Genomic DNA, 25,695 nt, shown 5'->3' on the forward strand with positions numbered 1-25,695 from the left:
CTTCCTGAGGAGTGGTCTGCCTATGTGACCTGCCAGGTGTCCTGTCGGGTGTCACGTAGACTATCAGGCCTGGAGTTCACACAGCCCCCAGCCAAGCCGTTAAGAAGAATCACAAAAGGCAGAAAACACCTAGGTTCTTCAGATTGTCATTATAGACTGCAGATAATCACCATTGGTCCCCAAGCCATCATGTACACCATCCACCTGCAGCAGACAAGGGGGTTAGAGTCAAGATCAGGAAATACACTGAGCAAAGCCAACCCAGGGTTTTTGATTGACTTTGGGTAAAGCTCCTGGGTCTCAGGGAAGAAGTAGCAAAGTCAGGCTCACACTTGGTTTGTTCTTTTTAACAGAGATTATGTGATGAATGTGGAATTGTTTTTTATTTTACCCTTGCCAGATTTTAGTACTGTCATAGAGTCTAAGATTTCTTTTTTCTTTTTTATCAAATATTTTTGAAACAGTTCTTTCTCAGTCTATATTAAATTTTAGTGCACATTCACTTTTAATCTAAAGTTTAATAAATACATTAAAAATCATTGAAAAGTTATAATTCCACATTACTATATAAAATCTATGATATACTGTTAGATTTTCAGAAAAGTTGTTTGGGATTAGTGCTGCTTTATCTTTTTTTTTTTTTAAGATTTTTTTTAATAACCTGTGGTAAGATTGAGTTTTCTAGGAAGGTTAGAAGTGTGAATCATCCCTCCATTACTGCCTTAAGACCATTTACATTACAAATCATCTCCTGGTATCTTGTTTGCAATTGCCTTTAAATGAATTATTTCCTGTGGATCGCTGGTGGGAATGCCAGATTGGGGGTGGGAGTGGGGAGTGCAGTAAGTATTTGAACTCTTACTGAAATCTCACTAATTTGGGAGGAAATCTTCTGAATCAAATTTTTGAAATATAATTTTATTACTCCAGTAAATTAAACTAACAATGCTTTGATGATTAAGAATTAATCAATTCACTGAATGATAAATGATTGCTCTATGTACAAATCCCTTACTTGTGAGTGATTAGCTTAAAATACAAGGTGAAACCGTGACGTAAAGATGCTTCGGGTGGCAGGTTCCCCGGGGTTCTTCACTAAATGGCCGACGCATTGCCTTGGCAGTCTTGCATGCAGTATTTCTTGGGTGGCAATTCTTCACAGCTAAATCGAGACTAAACTGAGCTGGTGGAGCCTAGTGAGTGTTTAACTGTGTAAATCAACAAATTTAAGTGCATATAATGCTGTAGTGTCTTAGAAATCATGTTTGCTCAATCATTGCTTTAAGAAAGACTTGAGCAGAAAAGTAAGGCTGTAGTGACCTGGGCTCGGTGTTCTTTGAAATTCTGCCCTCCTGGACCCACCAGTACAAACACAGAAGTGGTTTATCCACTCTGATGGACAGGTAAGGTGGGCTGCTCTTTGGGGAAAGACTCTCACCAGCCTCTTGATGCCCACCCTGACCACTGGAGTAGCCAGTGTTGCCCCTGTCATGGAAGTTGCCTTCCCTATGCTTCCCAGCACTACTGTCATGATGAGCATCATACATGGGGAGGCTAGGAACAAAAAGGCAGCCGTCTCCAGCAGTGTGCACAGCTCAGTTATCTGCTCACGGATTGCCTCCTGGCCTCGGCCTGCTTAATGTGCTCATGCCAAGAATGTCTATGCATGTAGTCCGATCACCTCTGCTGGGCAGAGGAGAGCCTTTAGGATGTATCCAGTTTCCATATTGTTGTTTTGAACTATTGTCAAATTTATTTCACTGAGAGATGGCATTCCCCTCAAAGACTGGGAAAAAAAAAAACAAACATCCATTGTGCCTGTTTTTTCAGTATTTTGAGGAATTATATGCAGATGACCCTAAGAAGTATCAGTCATATCGGATTTCACTTTACAAACGGATGATTGTATGTAAAACCACAGAGCTTGCCAATTTTCTCTCGCTCCTTCTAGCCCTTTGTAACTGAAGAGCACGCTGCTGCTGCTGCCCCTCCCCAAGCACTTGCACAAAGCCTGTTTCTCCCAACAGCCGTGCCCTAGCCAGTGGTGTCACCTTGTCAGCGTCCTGTGTCTGTGGCCACGTTCAGTTTGTTATTAACACCACTTACAGTGTGATGGAAGCAGAATGTGAGATGAATCCAAGCTGATCGGCTCACCACATCGCAGTGTCAGCCACTTCCCCCCGTTTCTGAAATCACTTCAGTCTGAGCTGAAGAGTGAAAATTTATATTTGTAAGCATGTTCTTTTTCTACAACCTGCTTAACAACCACAGATATCACTGACTCCTCTCTCTTCCAAGTCCTTTCTCGGTCTGCCCTTATCCAGCTTCATCTTAGCGACTGAGACTTAAACATTTGAGAGACCCCTTTATTAATCAGAGAGCCAATCATCACCAGAGGGGTTTTTTTTTTTACCCCTTTCCAAATACTGCTTTTTTTTCCTCTTGGGTGTGAGGCAGTCATAATTACCCTCTTTGTTCTATGTATACATAGTTTTATCACCTGCAAGATTTTATGGGTGTTTCATGCCACCTGCTATGACAGCAAACTGCTGCTGTTCTTTGTTACTATTTTTCAACTTGTTAATGCCTCAAATTGCTTAGCATTTCTGGGGGTTCAGGAAGTCAGAGCCTCCCAAGAAAGTCTCAGAGGCAGTGCTTCACACATAGAGTATTGATCTCCACCAAAGGCCAGTCCACCTGCAGTGTCCCCATACAGCATTTTGTGCCTTCATCAGAATTTGGTTTTGCCTAGTTCACCTTTGGGAAAAAAATCATTTCAGGCTGACATTGTGGCACATCAGGTTAAGCTACTCTTGCAATGCCAACATCCCATATAAATGGCTGTCAATGTACCAGCTTCTCTCTTCTGATCTAGCTCCCTGTTGATGCACCTGGAAAAGGAGGTGGCCCCAGTACTCAGGTCCCTGCCATCCACATGGGACACCCCGATGGAGCTCTGGCCTCCTGGTCTGGTTCCAGCCATGGTAACCATTTGGGGAGTGAATCAATAGATAAAGATTTCTCTCTCTCTCTCTCTTTCTCTGTCTCTCTCTCTCTCTCCACTTTTCTTCCTTTTCTCTCTCTAACTTCCTAACTGTTTAACTCTGCCTTTCAAATACATAAAATCTTTTTCAAAAGAAAAAGAAGCCATTCTCCTGGAAAAAAGTCAGTAAGTTTTACAAGTATCCTGTTGTTTTCCCCACATGGAGCCTGCTAGAAAAGCCTCCACAGAGAGCCTGCTGTCCATCATCCTGTAAAGGATTTACTTCGTGGTATATTTTAACATTCAGCTTTTTTGTAGCTGCATTTCCCACGCCTGACAATTTTAGCCAGGTGGTGGGTCCACCAACAAGCTTTTCTGGAGCTTTTATGTAAAACTAACAGTATTACTTCTGTGATGTTGTGTCTGCTTTCCCTTGGTGCATTTCAGAAAGCCTATTTTGATCTGTCATATGTCTCGTTTTAATCTCTAGGACTTGATGGAACAACTTGAAAAACAGGATAAGACTGTTCGGAAATTGAAGAAACAACTGAAAGTGTTTGCCAAAAAAATTGGTGAACTAGAAGGTATTTATATATGTTTTCATGACAGCTGCTGAATGTTGATTTTGTTCTGTGATATTACTGGCCTCACAGAAGTTTGCATGCAAATATATTAGATATGTTTAAATAGGTTTCAGTAAATCTGACCACTGTGGAAAAGAAATTCTTTTCATGGTAACAATAATCTACCAAGAGAGAGAATTCATTCAGTAAACATCTAATGGGTATATCCTGTATGCCAGGCACTATCATAAGCCTATAGAATGTTAGCAGTATGGGTGCTAGAACTAGTCCAATTTGGGTTGAAATACTGCCTCTTCTGATTAATCTTAAGATGTTGGACAAGCAACTGAACAACTGTATTCCTCAATTCCCCCATTTGTTAAATGGGAATGATGGTTATATCTGACATTCCATATGAAGATTAAATGCAGTGACTTGTAAAATACATTTAGAATAGTTCCTGACAAATAGTAGATGCTATATATACCTTAGTCACTAGTATCGCAGGTAGTATTAGTGATGATGACACAGAGTTTGTGTTCTCAAAGAGCTCAGAGTCCAACATGGAAAGAGACATAAGTAACACACGGGTTATGATTATAAAGCAATAATATATTTTAGACATCTCAGATTTATATATGTTGATAAGAAAACTCCTTGCTAAACCATTAAATATTAGTTGTCATTGTATCATCTTGGGAATTAGTGTTTACTCATTCAGTCTTTGTGGAGTTTTCACTATAAGCTGGGCACAGTTACAGGTGCCAGGGACCTCGCCATGAACAGGACTAATGGCAGATTCTAAGTTCATTCCAGTAATGCTTTATCTGCTGCTCCTGAAATCTAGAGATGCTCCGTTGAATCGCTTTCAGTCTCCCATGAACTGTATCACCTTGACCAGATGGATTCCTACAAAGCACAGCAGCCTGTTTTATTTGCTCCCTGTTATTCTGCATAATTTTTTCTTTGGCGTGAAGGTTCCCCATTACTGGGAGTGTTCAGGAGATTATGCCATGGTTAACAACCCAGGCCCTCTCCTCCTCTGCTCTTTGGTCTCCCTGCTTCTCCTGTCCAAAGCTTGCATATTCTTTGAGACCAAAGTCACATGTTGTCCGTAAGAGCAAATTTTCCTGATCACCCAGATCTGTTATTAAGGTTCTGAGCTTCCCAAGTATAGAAACCACCTCTTACTTCCCTTCATTTTCACAGCACCTAGTGCAGTGTCCCACCTATGATAATCATTCCATAAATGATTGTAAGTTTCACAATTGAAACCTCTTTCAATTTCACCCATTTATGTGATGTAGGCACTTGCAGAGGGTTCTATCTCCGCTCCCTGCCTTTATTTCTAAAAAATAAAGATACCAATCTGTTCTAACACTTCTCTTTGTCCTGTTGTCCCTAGGTTATACAGAAAATACTGGCAACTTTGTACAACAAAGCACCTTCTAACAGCTACAAGTTTTATTGTGCTATTGTTTAAGTATATTGCAACACACATAAAATCTCTTGCTTTAAAATAACATGATTCTTGGATCCTCCTGTAGACTACATTTAATTAGGGAAACTTTTTTTGGAAGCCAACAAAAACTTGTTAAAACATTCCAACATATACTTGTATAATTTTTAGCAGAAATGGTATATCTAAATGGAGAGTGTTTCAAAATGTGCTCTGCTGTGTGCTTGAATTTTAACCCAGGAGTGGGTGCTGTACAAGAGTTCTCATAGGCAAGACATTTAGACAGGGAAGAAATTCTAGAAATCAGTTAGTTGTGTTTTATAAGAGCAAAAAAAAAAAATACAGCTCAGAAGCCATACATGACTTATGCAAGACCTCAGTAAGTTAGATGGCAGGACCAGAACCCAGTGTCCTTCCAAGGGCACCAATCTCTCCTTTGTGTCCTGTTTTCCAACAGGATTTCTTTAATAATCCTAATGATCAGTTTTTATCTGCTGAGTTAAACTAAGATCAGTATCTTCGAAAGTAAGCAAAGGACATTTTAAAAACATCTTCCTAGTATCTTTTCTTTTTCCAGGACAAAAAGGTTCGGTAGTATTCTCCCTTCAAGTCTATTAGGAATCTGAAAAATAGGAACAGGGATTGTTTCAAGTTTCCTTGAAATATATCTGTAAGATGGACTAGCAGACTTTGACCAGAGACTCAGCTCACATGTGGTGCCATAGCCGGGTACCTGACGCTGGGCAACACATGAAGAACAGAAGTTTCTCTCTCAACATTCAGGAGAATGGACAGTCAACATTGAGGGCCTGCTAAGAGCCTCACCTCTGCCTCCAAGACACATCTTGCTGGTGTGTCCTCCAGAGAGGCTGGCCACTGTGCGCTTTAGTGTATAACATTGCCAGTACTTTCTCTGTAACACAAATACAGCAGGATAAATAGAAGGGCTAGGATAGATCGGCTTCTTTATTCCCCCCAAAATAAAGGCCCATGTCACATAAGTCACTTAGAGGGTAACAGGATGAGCTAGTTCCCTTGCCTGTTTTCTGATGCACTCGCCCCATGGTGAGGCCAGAGCCAACAAGGCCTTGTCACCCACCTCCTAATGCTGCACCTCGTAATTCTGTTGTGCTGTGCAGGAGGTTTCAGTTCATAGCAGCCACCAAGGTTCCCTGAGCGTTTGAAAGCTGGAGCATGGACTTGCCTCATCTCTTTTGAGCTTTATACTTCCTTGATGCTACGTTGAAGTGACACTTTCATTAGTGGGTGATTATGGAAAACAAACCAAGGTTCTGTTGAGCTGACATCTGTATTTCTTCTCAGTTTGTATAAAGGCTTAGGTCTCCAGGGAGAATGCAGAGGTAGAAAGTTTTTAATGAGCATGTCGTAAATTTTGTCTCTCCATTTTGTACAGAATGGAAAATAGATTTGCTAGAAATTTTGCAAAAGGAAACTAAAGGGGTTTTTTTTTTTTGGAATGAGCTCTCTGAGCAAAAAATATTCACCATGTTTCATAAATCCTGAGGTGCATCGCTGAAATTGGAGTATATTTTACAAGTGATAGGTTATAGTTTAATTGGTAGCATTTTCCCTTTGATAGTGTTATATGAAAGGTATATACTTAAAAGCAATAGCATCTTAAATTTGATAAATTTGGTAGGTTTGAAACCTCCTCTTTGGGAAGCCAGCACTGTGGTACAACAAGTTTATCCTCCAGCTATGATGCAGCCAGCCCTCTAAGTTCCTGGCACCCCACTTCCCATCCAGCCCCCCTTTCTGATGTGCTTGGGAAGATAATGGAAGATGGCTCTAGTACCTGCGTCCATCCCCTATGTGGGAGGCTAAGGACTTCCTGAATCCTGGCTTTGGCCTGGTCCAGACCTGGCTCTCATGCTTGTTTGGTATGAGATGTGAACCAGCAAATAAAAGCATTCTCACTTCCTCTGTCTCTCACTGTCACTCTGCTTTTCGAAGAAACGTTTTTAATCTTTTCAGAAAAAAAAAGTTTTAGTCTTCTTTTGGTTACATGGAGTCCAAACTTGTGCATATAAGGAGAAACCTAATTTTGTAGATTTGTTTCCTCCCAATTTCTCCTTCATGGCTTAGGGTGGCAGGAATTTGATTGCTCCACTCACAGGAACAGGCCCATGTGCTGTGTAGACCGATGTCTGCTGCAGTGGTCCTCATTGCATTTCCGTTGACTCCAGTAGTAACAAATGCAAAACTATTTAAGTCTCCCATTCTTTTGCAGAATAGCACGCCTTGCACAGTTAGTCCCAGGCTTTCAGGGTGCAACATGCTTAGGCATGTCAAGATTGTTAGAGCTGGCCATAGCCCTGATGTGTCCAATCGCCATCTGATCACTCTGTAGATAACGTAGCCTGGATGGATGGTGGTGGCCTCACCTAAGCCAGGTTTTCAGCACCAATAGTCCCGTGTGAGGCTGCAGCACAAGGTGGACGGTGTGTCCCTGGGCTCCGTGCCTTGTAAGCAACAGCATCGGCAGGTATTCGTGTTCTCTGTAATAACCTCATCCTGTGCAACAGGCTTCTCAGAACTAACACAGGAAGCTGTCCAGAGTGACACAAGGAAGCATCACTGATGCCTCACGCAGTAAGCGACATTAAATCTTTCTAATGTTTTTGCATTGGCCTGCCTTCTGTTTGCCAACAATCAGAACTCTAATCTGCTCTGAAATGGATTTCTTAACTGCGCCCCCTTCCTGTAAATAGAAGGGTAACATGCCTGCTTCCTAGCATTTACCTGTACAATTACTGTGGCAACTCATGATCCCCTTACTTCCCTGTAATTCCCATTCAGTTTTTAATTTTGAGATGAAAGTGAACACTTTTATTCCTTTTTTTTTCGCTCTTAGCACTACTCTTCCCTACCTGTTGTCTCTGCAATAGTAGCTGTTTTTAACAACTAAAAGGGTTATTATCTGGTGATTGTACTATACTGATTATAAATTCACACTCAAAATTTTATCATTCCATTAAAAGCAATCAGCAATATTTAAGACATCGTATTAAAATAAGATTGTTTTCTCTGCTCGTGGGTTTAAGGAATGTCAGGAGAAATTACGTCTTTGCCTTATGAAATATTTTCACATTAGTTAGTACAAGGAAACACTGTTATTCTATCAATCTTGGTGTGATTTGCACTGACTAATGATACATTTAAAGTAAAAATTTTGCTTTTAATGATGTGATTCATAGAGCTCAAGTCTAAATATCATTTGTGATTCATATAGATTAGTTAGCATTATACTACATGCTTTGGGACATTTAATCTTATTATAAAATTAACCTCATTACAAATAAAAACTTTATAAGGTTTATATCAGGTAAGTTTATTTAATGTTAATAGTAATCAGTAAGTGGTGGTTGTTAGAGTGCCATAATTTTGCCATCCAGCCACCTAATTTTAGAAGAATAAAATGCTTTAAGAAGGGACAGGTACAACCAAGACAACAGCTTCTGTTGTCATAAAGATCACTTTAAGTCATGGAATCAGGGCTCCCTCTCACCTTTTTTCTCTGGAAAACCTTTTCTTCTCCTTTTTGGTTTCTCATGAAGTGGGCCAGATGGAGAACATATCTCCAGGACAGATCATTGATGAGCCCATCCGTCCTGTCAACATTCCCAGGAAAGAAAAGGACTTCCAAGGAATGCTGGAGTACAAGAAGGAGGATGAGCAGAAACTTGTGAAGAATCTGATTCTGGGCAAGTATTTTCTGCGTGGGAGAAGAGGTCCTCCTTATGCATGTGTCAGTGATGGAAAACCCTATCAGTCAGCACCCAAGCTCTTCAATCACCAGAAGGCGCTGCTACGTGGTGCCCCAATAGGGGCCTTAGCCGAAGTGAAGGCACTCATGTAAGGATGCCTGAGGCAGGACTCCTCAATGCTGATGCTTGTTAGAGTCTCCTGCAAGGCTTTGAGAAGTGCTAATGTCTCCCCCCAATTCCAAAAGCATTAAATGTCAGTATCTACAGGGAAAAGGGTAGGTACTAGGACTAGCACTTTTCTGAAGCCTTAAAGGATGCCCCAAACACACCCTGTTCTCGGCCATTTAGCCTCCTGAATGTCTGTTTTCCCTTACTTTCCTTAAAAGATTTTCAACTAAGTAAATTGCAGATATCAGCTCAGCCATGGGGAAGAAACAAAAGAATTAAGGAAAAGATTCAGCTGGGGAAGGAAAGCACAGGACCAGGAGGAGGGAGTGGCAGAAGCAGTTCAGAACAGCCTGAGATCAGTGGAGGTTGAGTGGGCCCCCTGGTTCTGCAAGGAGCCTCTTTAGGGGGTGGCGCTAGAGGCTAAGAGAAAAGACACACCTGGAAAGGATGAGCTGAAAAACCTAAAAATCCTGCCTTCCAGCCTGTGCATAAGCATTCCTCTCCAGGTGTCTAGGTGACAGCAATGTGATGGACAGTTATACCTGGTTGACATTCTTGGGGTTTTGTTTGATAAGTTGATCTTTGGACAGAGACCTAGCAAGCAAAGGAGCAAGTCATGCTGATACCTGAGAAAGAAGGAGAGCCATTTGACTGGAGTGAGCTGGGCGTGGGAAAGACAGTGAGGCAGATCACAAAGACCAGGTGGAAGGTTTCTGATGTTATAAATGAGAGCCCAAAAAAAGCCTCTCAGAGGACTCTCAGAACCACATGACAGCAACTGACAGCGAAAGATTGACCTCTGGTTGTTGTGTGGAGAAAGGACTGCTGCTGGGGAGGGGGCCTGTTAGGAAGCTGTGGCTGCGGCAGTTGATGGTGATCTCAGTGAGCGTCCTGGCTAGAGCAGGTAGCAGGTAGTTGGATTCTGGCTGTATTTTATCGATGGAGTCACTGGGATCCATCAATGGATTCAACATGTGGTATAAGAAAAAGAAAGGAACAAAAGATTGAGAAACTGGACAACCGGAGCCACCCTTGACTGAGATGGGGAAAACTCTCAGAAAAGCAGATTCCATGGGAACTGGAGAATCTGGTTTGGGAGAGGCTCAGTTGGATGTGCCCAAGCAGAGATGCACCTAAGGAAGGCACCTGAAACACGAGACTGGAGTTCAAGGAAAACAGGGCAGCAGTGAAACCTGGGAGGTTTCATTGTCCGAACATGTCCCCACACTCAAAAAAATCTCTCCACTTCAGGAAGCATCAAAATGCCCTTTTTATATGTTCTACTTACCCTGAATTACTGTTCCACAACAACTATACTTTTGTAGCTCACAATGCATTCCCCACAGAGACTTCCAATAATGTAAAAGATGATTTTTCCTTTTTTTTCCAGAACTGAAACCTCGTGGCGTAGCAGTTAATTTGATTCCAGGCTTGCCAGCATATATCCTGTTTATGTGTGTCAGACATGCTGACTACTTAAATGATGATCAGAAAGTAAGGTCTTTGTTAACATCAACAATTAACAGCATCAAGAAAGTGCTGAAGGTCAGTGCATATTGAGCAGAATTCTCATGATAAGTGTTAATGACAGAACCTGCCCAGAGAAATGTTACTACCTTAGACTTGAGCTGTGTTATTGGTACTAATTCTAAACACTGTTTAGTCTTTTTTAATTTTTTTAAAGCAGAGAGAGACCTTCCATCTGCTGACTTACTCCCGAAATCCTGGAGTTGGGCCAGACCAAAGCCGGGAGCCTGGAACTCAGCCCTGCTCTCCCACATCAGTGTGATGGATCTAAGTCCTTGAGCCATCACCTGCTGTCTCCCCAAGTCTGTACTAGCAGGCAGCTATAATCAGGCCCAGATATCAACCCAGGCACTCTGCCATAGGATGCAGGAGTAATACATAGCATTTTAACTACCAGGTCAAGTGTCAGCCCCTACTGTCCAATCTTAACTGAAAACCTTCTTTGAAGGAAACATTCTTTTCAACATATGTACATGCCTACTTTCAAAACAGGGCTCAGGTTGGAAAAGAAGCAAAATTACTTTTATATAATTACATTTAATTGTGGAGTAAATTGAATTTCTTCATGTCTGCCTTGAGGTTTTACTTAGAGCTAAGTTAGAAGTATTTCATGAAATGCATACATGCAAGGAAAAGGATATTGAAGTTAAAATAGATGATAAATACATTCAGTAATGCATAGTTCATAATTTCAAAATGTCTGCTAAAACATTACATTTTTCTGTAAACTTTTATTCTCATATACTTCAACTCATGTCATGATTTGTACTGTTACATAAAATGCCTGGTTCCATGTGAGAAGCAATAAGCAGATGCTGAGCAGAAAGAGAAGGCTTGGAAAGGGCAGCCACATTATGTAATCGAGCAGAACATAAGCCTGCATAACTTAGCGATCATGAGTCACCTTGTATAATCCTCCTCCAGGCGCTCCAGAGAAACAGCGAACCTCACACTTAGGTTTTAACTCCAGTGTTTCTTTGAGAAACTAAGATGAAGTGCTCCAGCTGCTCTGCCTTCCAATTGTCTACCATGCCAGGAACTTTCAGGATGATACCGAGTGGACTTTGTCGAGTCTGAGGGTTCTGGATCTGGCATTGTGGTGCTCCCTCTGCAACGCTGGCATTCCATGTTGGAGAGACAATTTGAGTCCTAGCTGCTTCACTTCTAATGTGGCCTCTTGTGAATGAGCCAGGGAAAGTAGCAAAAGATGACCCAAGTGCGTAGGACCCTGCCAGCCACGTGGGAGACCAGGAGGGAGCTCCTGGCTTCCTGGCTTGAGCCTGGACCAAACCTTGCTGTTGTAGACATTGGGTGAGTGAAGCAGTGGTTGGAAAATAACTTGCCTTCTGTCTCTCTGCCTTTCAAATAAAATGATCTTTTTTATTCTTAAGATTTACTTATTTCAAAGGCAGAGATACAGAAAGAGAGGAATAGGCAGAAAGAGAAATATTCTACTGCTTTCCCAGGTCGTTAGCAGAGAGCTGGATCACAAGCGGAGCAACTACAACACAAATTGTGCTCATGTGGGATGCCAGCATGACAGGCAGGCACTTAGCCCACTCTGCCACGTGTCAGCCCCTAAAGTAATCTTACAAAAATTTTTTTTTTAAATTATGATATAATGCAATGGGATGCTTCAAAAAGTTCAAGTGTAGCTTTTTCATAATGTGCATTTTCCATTGACTTTTTGAAGAGCCATTGTGCATAATAGAAAATTTACCATTTTAGCCATTTTGAAGTGTGCAGTTTTGTGTCACTGAGTGCATTCACATCATGCTTGGCACCATTTCATCTTCCCCTCCAGTAAGCTCTGACTCCTCTCTCCTCCTCCAGCCCCAAGAGAAGGACTTCTGCTAAATGCAGGTTTTCAGAGAGTATTGTGCAGTTACACTGCACTCTAAAGTGGTTATAAAAGCTATGAGCTTCTAAAAAGTTAATATTTAAAACTTAATCAGTATCTTCTGAATGTAGCTTATGTCATTTTAATGTATTAATGCCATAATTTACTTAAACTACAAAGTTTGCTACTTCTTATGACAACTATCAAAGCAAAGAAACAACCAAATCATGAAGTTTTCACCCTCATCTAGGTTGTTAGAAGACATTTATCTACTTGGAGTAATTATTGTAGTAAATTGAAATATAAAAAGCAATGAGTACTACAATGTAATATCCTTTAGATGCCATGTAATAGTGATGTGTGTTTGTCTCGTGTCTTTGTTTTAAATTGAAATGTATTTGGGCTCGGCAGTGTGGCCTAGTGGCTAAGGTCCTCACCTTGATCCCATATGGCCGCTGGTTCTAATACCGACAGCTCTACTTCCTCTCTATCTCTCCTCCTCTCAGTATATCTGAATTTGTAATAAAAATAAAATAAATCTTTAAAAAAATTGAAATGTATTTGTCTGGCATCCCTGTTTTGGTTTTAGCAACTGCTTTTTTGATCTGCACTTTAGTCAAAGACATATATGAGTAAGTTCTTAGTTCATTTTTATGTAGTAATTCAGAGACCGCAAATAGCTTTGAGTTCAAATAAATTGTTTCTCCTATGATAGATGCAACTAGCATTCCAGTTTGGCCAGATATGATTTGTTCATAGTAAAAATATCCTTTTGAAAAACTCCAGCCAGAAACACCTTAAGTGCCAAGGTAACAGTTTTACTCTTTTAAAATTTCCAAAGAAATAAATACTCTTTTTTTAAAAGAATTTTTAAATTGGAAAGTTATATATACAGAGAGGAGGAGAGACAAAGAAATTCAATCTGCTGATTCACTCCCCAACTGGCTGCAATGGCCAGAACTGTGCTGATCCAAAGCCAAGAGCTAGGAGCTTCTTTTGGGTCATCCATGTGGGTACAGGGTGCCAAGGCTTTGGGCCATCCTCCACTGCTTTCCCAGGCCACAGTCAGAGAACTACATGGGAAGCGGGGCTGCTGGAACACGAACCGGCACCCATATGGGATCCTGGTGGGTAGAAGGCAAGGACTTTAGCCGGTAGGCTACTGAGCTGGACCCAGAAGTAAATACCCTTAAGTAATGTGTATTTCTTCATTTTATTGAGGACAGAGGGCAGCCTTAGTGTTCGTACCAGAAGATATCGTGTTTGTAGAACGGATTTGTTTTAAACACAATTTAGTAAAGACTGAAAGCTCCTTGTGAGCACAGATGCTGAATTAATGCTGGAATGAAATCTCTTATTTAGGTTTTCATCAACTTGATTAAGCACTGCCTCTGGTGCAGGCTCAGTGAGCAGCTCTGGGCCAGAGCTGTTCTGAGGATGCAGACAGTACTCAGGCCTCCCTGGTCCTCATCCCCGGAGGCCTGAGGCCAGCACTGCCTGGCAGTCTGTTTGGCTTTGTCAGCACAACCGGAGCCTCCACTAGGTGCACTTGTGATCAGAATTGTTGGAAGGGAGATGGTTATTTTTACTGAAGCCACAGGATGATTGCTATATTCGGAAATGTCATAAAATTGTATCTACTTTCCGCAGCCTTCCTAAAGCTGTAAGATGACAACCAAGTCTCTTAGATGTTTACCCAGTGGAAGAGTTAGACATGAATGCAGTTGTCCAGTTTCACCTGAAAATACATTGGATAGCTTCTGAATTTTTTTTTCTTAAAGTCTCCCTAGGAAAATGATCTCAAAAATTTAAGAGCTGTTTTGTAGTTGCTTAAGGGAGTGAATTTAATGTATGCAAAAAAAATTGTCTGTTATGTTTTCACTACCTTAACCATTACCAAGGAACCAAACCTTTGAGAGCCCGGGTTTTGTCGTGATGTAGCATTATTACAATAGGTGGTATCACTCACACACACACACTTACACACAGAGTTCTTCTAAATTCAAATCCAGCTGTCTCATGCTGGACACTTGTTGCGGCATAAACTGTAGACCACTTGGGGTTTTCCTGCACCCAGCTGTGTAGGGGAGCTTCAGGCGAACGCTGGTAGCTCTGTGACTCCCAGAATCCAAACAAGCCAGTGGCCCAGCTCGTGGATGCCCGGTGCTCCCGAGTAGGTCTGCCATGCGGCCCCCGGAAACATGCCCAGCCCCAGCGTCGCTTTTGGAGGCAGTGAGCGTTGTCTCCGCCCCCTCTGTCCCCCTGTCCATGGGGCCAGTGGTTACCTCAGGCTGTACCACTGCTCAGTACAAACTTCTTGGTCATCTCTGCTCACTGCTCAGAAATGTTATCTTCCAATTAACAAGATTTGCCATCTAATCAGAGTGCTGAGTGAGATGCTTTATCTTGCCTCAGATTCTTCATTACAATGTTTGCTATTCCCATCTGTGCTTTTAGTTGTTTCTTGTTCCCTTCATTAACTCCTTCAAGAGTGAGTTTGGTCAGCTTTGTCTTGGTGAAGCTTTTCTGCTTAAAGTGACAGCTATGTTAATATCAACTGAGTGGGAACACTTGGCTAATGAGAATGAGAACGGATGCCTGACAAAGTAACTAACAGCGCATGAGCCCAGTGGTTGAGAGCTGCTCGCACTGGTGGGGGAGAGATCACCACGTGATGTATACCTGAAGTCTTCCCTGCAGTCAGGAGGAAAAATGGGCCTTCTAGTGTCTGTGCAGTTCTTTTCAAGTCGTCATTTCCCTGAGAAAAAGGTTGAGACTTCTGTTCTGTCTTTCAGAAAAGAGGTGATGATTTTGAAACCGTCTCCTTCTGGCTCTCTAACACATGCCGGTTTTTGCACTGCTTGAAACAGTACAGCGGAGAAGAGGTGAGAAAGCTCTGATTATAAAACCAGCAAGCTCTATTTTCTCTGGCCTTTTTAAGGAGGATTTTTAAAGCACAAAATACTTAACCCCAGATTCAGAAGTAGCTTAGAGGCGTGGCCCTTTGTTGAGCACTCATGCCTCTGACACAGCGCTCATGCGTCTGACATGACGCCCAGAGGAGCTGTGGCGGTGTCTGCCCTCGGAGAGCTCGTGCTGGGAGACAGCACAGCCCAAGTCAACAGGCAGCAGCCTACAGTTACTCAGAAATCTGATTTTTTGTCAATATGTTCAAGTGGCCTTTTCAAACACTGACATCAGAAGGTTGAATATTAAAAGAAATGTAGCAATTTCAGCTTACTATATCAGAACTAGCAAAAAAATGCAAGATTGAATCATTTCTCTTGGTTCTGTATTGCTTTTGTTCATAGTGATTAGTTGTTTGATAGACTTATATATATATTTCAGAATATGTAATGTGTGAATTGCTATTTGTTGAGCTGCTTAGTCACGCATCAGGCAGCACTTGCTGGGCATTATAGTATTAATTTTTACATCTCTATGCAGCAGGAATTATAACTCAGTCTTACATGCAAGGAACTGGCAGCTCAGTGAAGTTCGTGAGTTTTCCCAAGTGCGCTTGGGCATAGGACCAGAGCTGGGGGTATGGTCTGCTGACCTCAGCCTCTGCCCTGCAGGAAGGCAAGCAGTGATACTGATCAGTGCCTCTCTCCAAGCCCCCAGTGGCAAAGTGCTGGCCTGGCCAGTGCTGGAAGCTGCAAAATGAGCAAGACACGATCCTTAAGAAGGTGTGATGGAGAGACCAGAATCCCCTAGAAAACCGTAATTGCATCCTGTCAGTCCCCACTTTCAGACATTGTGGGTTGTAAGGAGGCAGATGTTCATCTGTGGGCAGAATCCATCAAGTGAGCAGTTGCCTTTATTAAGCAGTGTCAAGCAAGCAGCATGTCAAAATGCAGAACGCCTGTGATAAGCACCTGCCTTGGCAGTTAGCTTTCCGTGTTAACAGAAAAGGCACTGAAAGCTTTTATTAAAAGTTCTGACTAAAACTCACAATGTAGGTAGCATGAAATATATAAAGAAAGAAAGAGAGTTGTTTGTTTAGAAGTCTGTAGTAATTAGTCTTTTTCAAGAAGATTGTACATGCCTTTTAAGACATGGTGTTTATACTTAATGAACTGAAATTTCAAGATTAGTAGTTTGGACAATTTAGTGTTTGACAGTAAACCTGCTGTTTTATAATAGAAACACTTGGTTTTTCTTTCTTTCTCTTCCTTCCTTCCTTCCTTCCTGCCTTCTTTCCTTCCTTCCTTCCTTCCTTCCTTTCTTTCTCCCCTTCCCTTCCCTTCCCTTCCTTTCCCTTCCTTTCTTTTTTTCTTTGCTGGATTCCCCCAAATGGTCTCATTGTGTTGGTGTTAGTAAAGCTTAAATACTAGGTTGCAATATTTACCTATCTTGAAGCTAGTCAGACATTGAAGATAGAAGAGATAGAAGCCAAGGAACACACAACAGCATTTAAGAATGTCTATCCTGGCATGGGGTGGGGTGGATAATCTCCCTGGAGAGGAGTAAAAGGAGACCAAACTGTAGATAGCTAGTGAGATGGGAGAGATGTCTCATGTCATCTGCTTTCCAATTCCAGGGTTTTATGAAGCACAACACAACCCGCCAAAATGAACACTGCCTCACCAACTTTGACTTGGCTGAGTATCGGCAGGTGCTCAGTGACTTGGCCATTCAGATCTACCAGCAGCTTGTGAGGGTGTTAGAGAACATCCTGCAGCCCATGATTGGTAAGGCCAGAGCATCCCCACCTGTCTCTGCCATGTGCCCATCGCCAGATGACCAGCAGAGGCCCGTTTCAGGGCACTTATCCATGTACAAAGCAAGAAGTAAGGGAAGCAGCCTAACTGGGGTGGAGGGATCCCAGAAACCCGGCCCTGGCTAACTGCTTGCTCAGGATCCTAACAGTGGCATCTGGTTCCCTTCCCCAGCCCTTGGGGCATCTCCCCTGTGATTGAGTGATGTTTTAGATCCAGCAAGAGGTCTCATCCTGATCTAGTTTTTAGAAATCCTGTAAACTCTGGACTAGGCCGCTGTGACAGATGGCTTCCGTGGAGCCTGGGGAGGGCTTTCACTTAGCCTAATAGGCCACAGTGAATGACTAGGATGATACCGCGGCAACAAGAACAGGTTCATCGCAGGCATTGCATGTCGAGTTGTACATCTCATGGCTCTAGTGGAACCATTAAAGGCAGTTCATAATTTATATGTACGTGCTCACTTAGTGTTTATCATCTGTTCCTTGAGAATGTGTAGTATGTGGGAGTAGGAAGTAGGAGGCAGGTATAAATTGCAGACTGATAATTTTGAATGTATGGGATTAAAGATTCATTTATTTTACTTGAAAATTATTATTACAGAGAGGAGAGAGAGAGAAAGACAGAGAGAGAGAGAAAGATCTTCATCCCCTGGTTTAATACCCAAATGGCTGCAATGACCAGACTTGAGCCTGCTCAAAGCTGGGAAATCCAGGAGCTTTTTCCAGGTCTCCCATGTGGGAGCCCAAGACTTTGGACCATCCTCCACTGCTTTCCCAGTCCATAAGCAAAGCTAGATTGGAAGTGGAACAGCCAGGACTCAAAACTAGTGCCCATATAGGATGTCAGCATCACACAGGAGAAGATTACCTTGCACTGCCACCTCACCAACCCCAAATGCATGGATTTTATTTTAATGTTTTTTTAGGTTATCAAACATAGTTATTTCAAGCAAATTATCAACAGGCTCTTAAATGTATTCCCAGCTGCCCTTTCTGCCTGCCCACTGCATCTTTCACACTCTACCACTTCATTCCCCTTCTGTGAGCTCATAGTAGACCATTTTTCTCTCATGGCCCATCGTTAGTCGGAGATGTGAAAGGCTGTGAAAGCCACAGAAGATAGCAGTAATTATTCATCTGGCCCCTAAAAGATTATGAATTTAAAGCAGTCTAAGTTGGGCCTGACAGTGTAACACAGCAAGGGAAGCAGCCATTTGCAATTCAAATTCCAGGTGTTCCACTTTAATCCAGCTCCCTGCTAATGCACCTGGAAAGGCAGCAGTAAATGGTCCAAGTGCTTGGGCCCCTGAGCACCCACACAGGAGACCCAGGTGGGGCTTTGGGCTTCTGGCCTTGTCCGTAGTCCATGACTGCTTCCCAGTGCCCTGCCTTCCTCATGGTTGGTTTACTTTTGGAGCTGAAATGTATGGGATATTATTGTTTATCTTAACTCTAACAGCTACCTAACTCTCTTAGAAACCTCCCCAAAACATCACACACTTTGGGCTATCACCAAGCCATGGATTCTTAGGTTTAAAAATATATTTTCAGGATTACTTAAGTTCATGGTAAGCTTTTGCAATTCAAAAATATTCCTTCATTAAAGTTTAAAACCCAGATGCCCCTTTTTTGGTAAAACTTCTTTTCATTCTATTTTGATACTCTGATCATTTTCCTGAACTGAAGTTGTGCCACGCATGCCCATAGGCGCCCACATGAACAGGTGCACAGGAAACAAGTTCTTTGTAAACCTTTCCTGCTAACAGTTGAAATGTTCCTGCAGTCTCAGGTATGCTGGAGCATGAAACCATTCAGGGTGTGTCTGGTGTGAAGCCCACGGGGCTGAGAAAGCGAACCTCCAGTATCGCCGACGAGGGCACCTACACACTGGACTCGATTCTCCGGCAGCTCAACTCCTTCCATTCAGTCATGTGTCAACACGGCATGGACCCAGAGCTGATTAAGCAGGTGGTCAAGCAGATGTTCTACATTGTGGGGGCCATCACCCTGAACAACCTCCTGTTGCGAAAGGACATGTGCTCCTGGAGTAAAGGCATGCAGATCAGGTGAGCCAGGGCCAGCCCTGGGACAGCTGTGGAGAGTCCACGGTTTGTTTGCAGTCCGCACACCTGACATCTGGTGCCACGTGGCCAAGCCACAGGCAGCGAACTGGCAGAGAGCCACCCTCTCTTACCTGACCAGATTTCTGCAGATCTTGGCTATGCCTGGCCAGCAGGGTCTTCTCATTGCTTGATGGGAAACCTTGCTTCACTGTGAGGCTGACTTATTTGAGGGAGAGATGATGCAAAAATACACGAAGAGAAGCTAACAGCTTTTTCCTGCTCTGTGTGTATGTGTGTGCATGAGTACAAGAAGAAAATATTAAATATTATAATGTTGGATCTTAGAAACATTTGTTACCAAAGCAAACTTTTTGTACCTATGACAGAAGATCTAATTGATCTTTCACTGACATTTGAAACAGGTCCCCTTTGTATTTTAAGGAAAGCCACACTCAATTTATGTCCTACTGCTCTCGAGCACAAGCTCCTTACTGTGATCGACTTTTGGTGGGAAGGAGGACAGTATTTACCTTTAAGTAGCTGGTACATTTGCCAAGGGGAGAGGTGCTTCTCCTACCAAAGTCTTTGTATTCAATCAGAGGAAACCTTAGTATTCTTTCCAGATATTTTCATGCCAAGCCATATGTAATCATCTGTAATTAACTTGAAATTGGAGACAGTATATGTCCTGCATTCAGGTTGCAGAGCTCTTTCTCCGTTAGGTTTGCTTATGAAGGTGAAGTTACAGTCGCAACTCCTCCTGGCCTGATTACTAAGTTCTCATCATGTGTTCATTGTGTCAGTGTTGGTTTGAGAACCACCATCCCTTGGCTGGCTACCTCCCGAAGCCTCGGGGTTGGTGGAGCTTCTCAGTCTCCCTGCTTGGGGTCTCTGTCTCTTCCAAGGGCTCCCCCTTGTCCTTGAACGTTCACTGTCTGTGCTTGAATGTCTGTCCTAGAACATTCGTTGTCTCCATTGCCCAGCCTCTGCCCTTTGGAAAGAGGCCTGAGCACAAGGTATACGAGGTGGGAGGGAGAGGCGGTTCGTTCAGTTGCCCAGTTTTGAATTTGCTATCAGGAAGACAGGGTATTGAAACGATGATCAAGCCCACGCAGCAAAATGAACCAAACTCTGAAACTGAGACAAATTTGTTTTCTGGTCAGCTTTCAGGAGGGACAAAGCTATGTCATGTTCCTGTTTTTTAGAAAGTCCTACAACTTTTGCTATATTGACTCCATTTTTATTTTCCATTAATATGAGTTATATTCTCATGTCACTGAATCTTATATAATTATGATTTTTCAATTTCATGACTATTTATAATGATACTTTTTAAGCACAGCTGGTGAGAGTTTTAAAAAGTAATGAAAATACTGCCTGTCATTTTAACTGACAAGGCCACACACACAAAATTATGACATTTATGATGACATGCAGTAAATTTGCACTCTCTTTTCCACTTCTCTCTATCGCTTTCTCTCTCTTGGCACAGGTACAATGTCAGTCAACTGGAAGAATGGCTGCGTGACAAGAATCTGATGAACAGCGGGGCCAAAGAAACTCTGGAACCTCTCATTCAGGCTGCTCAGCTTTTGCAAGTGAAAAAGAAGACAGACGATGATGCGGAAGCCATTTGTTCCATGTGCAATGCTTTGACCACTGCACAGGTGATGTGGCCTTCCCTGTTAGGAAATAATTTAACGTTCCTCAAGGATGATCTCTAGGGAAGCAGAGAAATCTGGTCCTTGCTGTTGTGTCTGAGCTGACTTCCCTTATGTTAGAAAAGAGTGTATGACATTAAAAAACAGTGTAGGGAAAAGAAAATTGAAAGATACATTTATTTTGTTAAAAAGGAATTTTGAATGTCATGCACAGAGTTTTCATGATATGCATCTTCCATGAGCTTTTTCAAGACCTCTCCTATGTATATGTAAATTGAAGAAAGGAGATTTTTACCGGGAATTAATACATTTTGGTACTGGCCGCAGCAGTTGTCACAGTAAGTCTTTTTTGAATGCCTGCAGGTGCTGAGAAACAGCTATGAGGGAAATAGCCCGTGCTCTGAGGGCATTTACATGCCACAACATACTTGCCCATACCCTGTGGCACTGGTTGACTTTTTTTTAGATTGTTTAAAGATACATTATCTTCATTCCTTCAATTCAAAAATGGATAATTGAGCACCCATCTCGTGGTACCATTCTTATTCCTGGTGGAGAGAGTTTAATAAGTAAGGAAAATCCCTTTTAGGAGTTTTTATTTAGTAGAGAAGACAGATATGTAGTTATATCCAGCTGACTACCACAGAGGTTTCAGCAAATTCTGTGGTAAGAGGCCTACAGAAAGTGTTGATGGATGGTGACTGTTCAGGACAGGTCCCCTGGACCTGGGCATCAGATTTAAGGAAGTGAAAGGACAAGGAGGTCATTGACACACAACAGCAGCATGAGATGAGCTATGGACAAGCACCTGCCCAGTTGGCTTTTTCCTAGTTTTCGTTTTCTTTTGCCGATGCTTGGACTTTCTTAATTTTCATCATATAACAGTTTCAGGTATCTCATAACAAAAGAATTTTCATTTGCATACAATGCAATTAAACTCAGGGGCCCAGCGCAGTGGCTCAGGCTCAGGCTCTTCTTGCCTTGCAACCGCTAGAATCCCATATGGGTGTCAGTTCATGTCCCTACTGCTCCACTTCCCATTCAGCCTCTGGCTTGTGGCCTGGGAAAGCAATGAAGAATGGCCCAAAGTCGTGGGACCCTGCATCCACATGGGAGACCGGGAAGAAGTTCCTAGCTCCTGACTTCAGATCAGCTCGGCTCTGGTCATTGCGGCCACTTGGGAAGAGAACCAACAGACAGAAGATCTTCCTCTCTGTCTCTCCTCTTCTCTGTAAATCTGCCTTTCCAATAAAAATAAATAAATCTTAACAAACAAACAAAAACCAGTAATTAATTAGAGTCAATATTTGCAGTTTCTTCTTTTTAAATGTTTCTATTAAATTTTTAAAATTTATTTAATTTTAAGGCCCAAGGCTCTATTGCTTTCCCAGAAATAACCAGAGGACTAAATGAGAAGTGGAGCAGCTCGCACACAAACTGGAGCCCATATGAGATGCTGGTGCTTGAAAGCAAAGGATTAACCAGTTGAACCATCGTGCTGACCTCTACACTTACAGCTTCTTACTATTAAATTCATATTTACATGATTTTTGTGAAGAACAAAGAAATAACAAGCTACTGAATGATACCTTGAAAGGTTTCCACCATTTCTGCCAAATAGAAAGTAAGGCTGTATTGGGGCATAGCCTGACTATAGAGAATCTTTTTGTTATCAGCCTCTAAAAGAATATACTTTAATATATTTTACTGTAGACATATATTTTATAGAGTGAGATAAAATGATCATTTATTGACTTAACAAATTATATTTAATAAAGCAGTCATACTTCACAGAGTTCTAGTGGTCGTCTTTGACGGCGGGCTGACCCCTGACTCACTGAGACCTGATAAACAGGCCCATTGTCTCATGCTTCCATCTTGTCCATGAAAAGACTCATCTTCATTGGAAAACAGTTTTGAAAATTTTACAAAATAAACTAATTTGATATTTTTAAAGAACTCCATACCCTTATAATCAGAACATTTCTTTAGAAGGCTTTGTCATTATTCATTCATAGTAACAACTTTTGTCAAAATACAATTGTTACCAGAAAAGAAGAAATAATACTTAGTCCTGTTGTTTTTTAAATGGCCAGCTATATTTTTATGTGAAGAGAGCAAATTTTAGAGTAATATTAACAGAGTGAACTCCATGTATATTAAAGTGACTCAACCTAGAATATGTCTAGGAAACAGCTGGATGGCCACTGAACACAGTTGCTGCTCTAGGGGACTGGGTGGGTAGGAGGGAGAGTGCTTCTTCTTTGGTAGCCTGGATGTTTCTCCAAGTTCATGTAAATATATGCCAGTACATTCTTGCTGTGAAAATTCGAATGGCAAGGGTGGCTGTGCTCCTGCTAGTTACTGTCCCCACACCACACACCCAGGTAGAATAGAAAACAGGACACACAGGTCCTTTGCATTTTCGGATTGTAGGTTTCCAATGTGCACTTGATAAGATACCAAAAATGTTAACCATTGCTTTCCTCACAGATCGTCAAAGTGTTGAATCTGTACACTCCCGTCAATGAGTTTGAAGAAAGAGTCTCCGTGTCATTCATTCGTACTATACAGGTAAGCATGCCACGGCTTTCCTTGTCTTTGATTCACCAACACAGTTCTTTGAATGGACATTTTACAAGTAATCTATTGAAAGAAAACATGTTTCTATCTTGGATTATATTATTTAAGCCTATTTTACAGTGCGTAGTTTTTTTTTAATAACAATGTGTTGGGAAAATGAGGCGATTTTATAATAAAGATGATAACTTTTCTGTATTAATTGAGGAACTTTCATTAGGAATTTTGAGATGCAGAGAACTGATGGTCTCTTGACCTTTTCCTCTCCTAATCCTCTCAGATGCGTTTGCGGGACAGAAAAGACTCTCCTCAGCTGCTCATGGATGCTAAACACATCTTCCCTGTCACGTTCCCCTTCAACCCGTCCTCCCTCGCGCTAGAAACCATCCAGATCCCAGCCAGCCTGGGCCTGGGATTCATTTCACGTGTCTGAACATGAGGGCCAGGCAAATGTGGACAATACACCTCTTGTCTGGAATAAGAACGCATTCATTCCAGTGAGCTACTGAAAGTAACATTGTAAAAGAGGAAGTACTGATTCTCGCACAAGAGGCTGTTAACTGGAAACCTACCCTAGAACACTTTCATCATCACCCTGCAAAGAAAGTTAGGCTCCTGGGTATTGTGTCACCTTTGGAGCAACACCCTCCCCTGATCAGTTAGGTGTCCTGAGTTTATGTGCAGGTGAGTGAAGAAGGAAAGGAGAGAAACAGGGAGGAAGGAAACGAAAGAAGGCAGAAGTGTGTCTTTAGCTGCCAGCATTTACTGGAAATCCTCAACAGTGTGCTTAAGTGGTATAAAAAGCATGAAATCCAAGATATGAGCTCTTAAGAGGCAAGTACCAGCTGAGAACCTCCTCTGCACTAAACACAGAATGGAAAGAAAACTTGCCATTGTATACAAATCTTACCAGTTTAGAAATCAGCTGTGTGGATACCGTCAAACTGGGTGAGAAAAGTAAACTGGAAATAAGAAAAGTCATTGGTAAAGTAGCTTCCTTATTTGTGTCACTATGATATAGAGATATAAAAGAATGTTGGTTTGCTATAGAGCATAGATGCCCATTGGTACTGTAGTTTACTGAGCATTTTAAATTGCTGCTACATGCTGTCTTCTTAAAATGTAAGCGATATTAGATGCTACAATAATAAGCTTATCTTTTACTGTTTACAATTCCATCAGTTCACAGTTTTAACTGGATTATATGCAAATGTTCTACAGATTGACCTGCACAAGTAGCAGACACTGGATGTCATGTAGTAATATGACAAAATACTTGACATTTAGGGGGAGGAGTGGGCAGAGTGCTATTGTTTGTGTCATGGCTGATTCTGGATGTGTTACCTTGATGTGCTTGCTAGTTGCCCTGGTGGACAGTGCATCAGGCTCATCAGGCTGTGGTGTTTGTGAAGTGACTTCAGTTATCAGATCTGATTACTGCACTATGTTTTCAATCTGGACGGGTTTTCTGTTTTGATTTATTAAGACTTAATCTCAGTCACTCTCAAGAATGAATTATCAGAATTTTATTATTCAAGTGTTGAAACTTTGATTATCCTATGAATTATGCAAAAGAAGGTCTATAATAGGTATTTAGTTAGGATTCAGGTTTTTTCTTTAGGCTTTGCAACTTCTGTAAATGTTCTCAGATACCACTAGATACTTTACGGAGCATCATAGTAGAAATAGCTTAAGAAGACTTAAATAAGAAGTATAAGAAGACTTGAGTTTTACAGAGGATTTGGTTCAGTAAGACCCAGATTCTGTAAGGTTTCATTCTGAAATTCTAATTAAATATACTTTTCATTTTTTTTCTAGAAGTGTTATACAATAAACTGTTCAGGTTGTACAAAAAGCAAATTCTTAGCATTCACTAGAAACCCTGATTCTCAAATACAAGTGTAGATTTATATAATCTAACTGCTACATGGTCTATAAAAATGACATATCTTATTGAAATATGTGCAATACTATTTATGGAAGTCAGTTTCACATCCGTGACAAAGGTTGTTATAAATGATAAATATTGTCTGCTAACTTATTTGGACCTCAGTTTCCTTGTTTATAAAATAAAAGGGTTGGACAACTGATTCTGACTGTCCCTCCCGTGTTTAGAATTCTCTTGAGTGCTTGGCTGCTAGAGAAAAGAGCTGCGGTTGCTCACTAAATCCCTCCTCTGGTGGGAGGACTTGTGTACAGTGCCTGTCCATTCCTTTAACAAAACATAAAATCACAGGTTCTTAAATGTACATGATTTATGAACATGCATCATAAAAATCCTATATTTGTATTATTTGAAAATTCATTTAGTTTGTTATATCATGTACTACTTTCTTCATTTGACTACATTTGTTTATTTGTAATGTTAACAAAAAAACACTACTAATTCAATCAGATTTT

The 25,695-nt window shown here is 41.6% G+C and overlaps 1 protein-coding gene across 4 annotated transcripts in view; it reads left to right on the forward strand.

The window, feature by feature from the left end:
* Window positions 1-25,385, forward strand: part of MYO5A (myosin VA) — a 178,140-nt gene extending 152,755 nt beyond the window's left edge. For 2 of the 4 annotated variants that reach the window (XM_058665833.1, XM_058665835.1), the window contains 10 exons: window positions 1,831-1,905; window positions 3,474-3,567; window positions 8,584-8,730; window positions 10,292-10,446; window positions 15,064-15,153; window positions 16,812-16,962; window positions 18,775-19,057; window positions 20,547-20,721; window positions 23,209-23,289; window positions 23,576-25,385. In XM_058665833.1, the coding sequence (XP_058521816.1) occupies window positions 1,831-1,905; window positions 3,474-3,567; window positions 8,584-8,730; window positions 10,292-10,446; window positions 15,064-15,153; window positions 16,812-16,962; window positions 18,775-19,057; window positions 20,547-20,721; window positions 23,209-23,289; window positions 23,576-23,728 (1,404 nt within the window). In that variant the 3' untranslated portion in view covers window positions 23,729-25,385. The remainder of the gene's footprint in view (window positions 1-1,830; window positions 1,906-3,473; window positions 3,568-8,583; window positions 8,731-10,291; window positions 10,447-15,063; window positions 15,154-16,811; window positions 16,963-18,774; window positions 19,058-20,546; window positions 20,722-23,208; window positions 23,290-23,575) is intronic. The other 2 variants (XM_058665834.1, XM_058665836.1) reach the window with 1 other exon arrangement.
* Window positions 25,386-25,695: the final 310 nt, after the last annotated feature.

This window comes from Ochotona princeps, chromosome 6 (assembly GCF_030435755.1).
Source record: "Ochotona princeps isolate mOchPri1 chromosome 6, mOchPri1.hap1, whole genome shotgun sequence".
Taxonomy (NCBI): Eukaryota; Metazoa; Chordata; class Mammalia; order Lagomorpha; family Ochotonidae; genus Ochotona; species Ochotona princeps.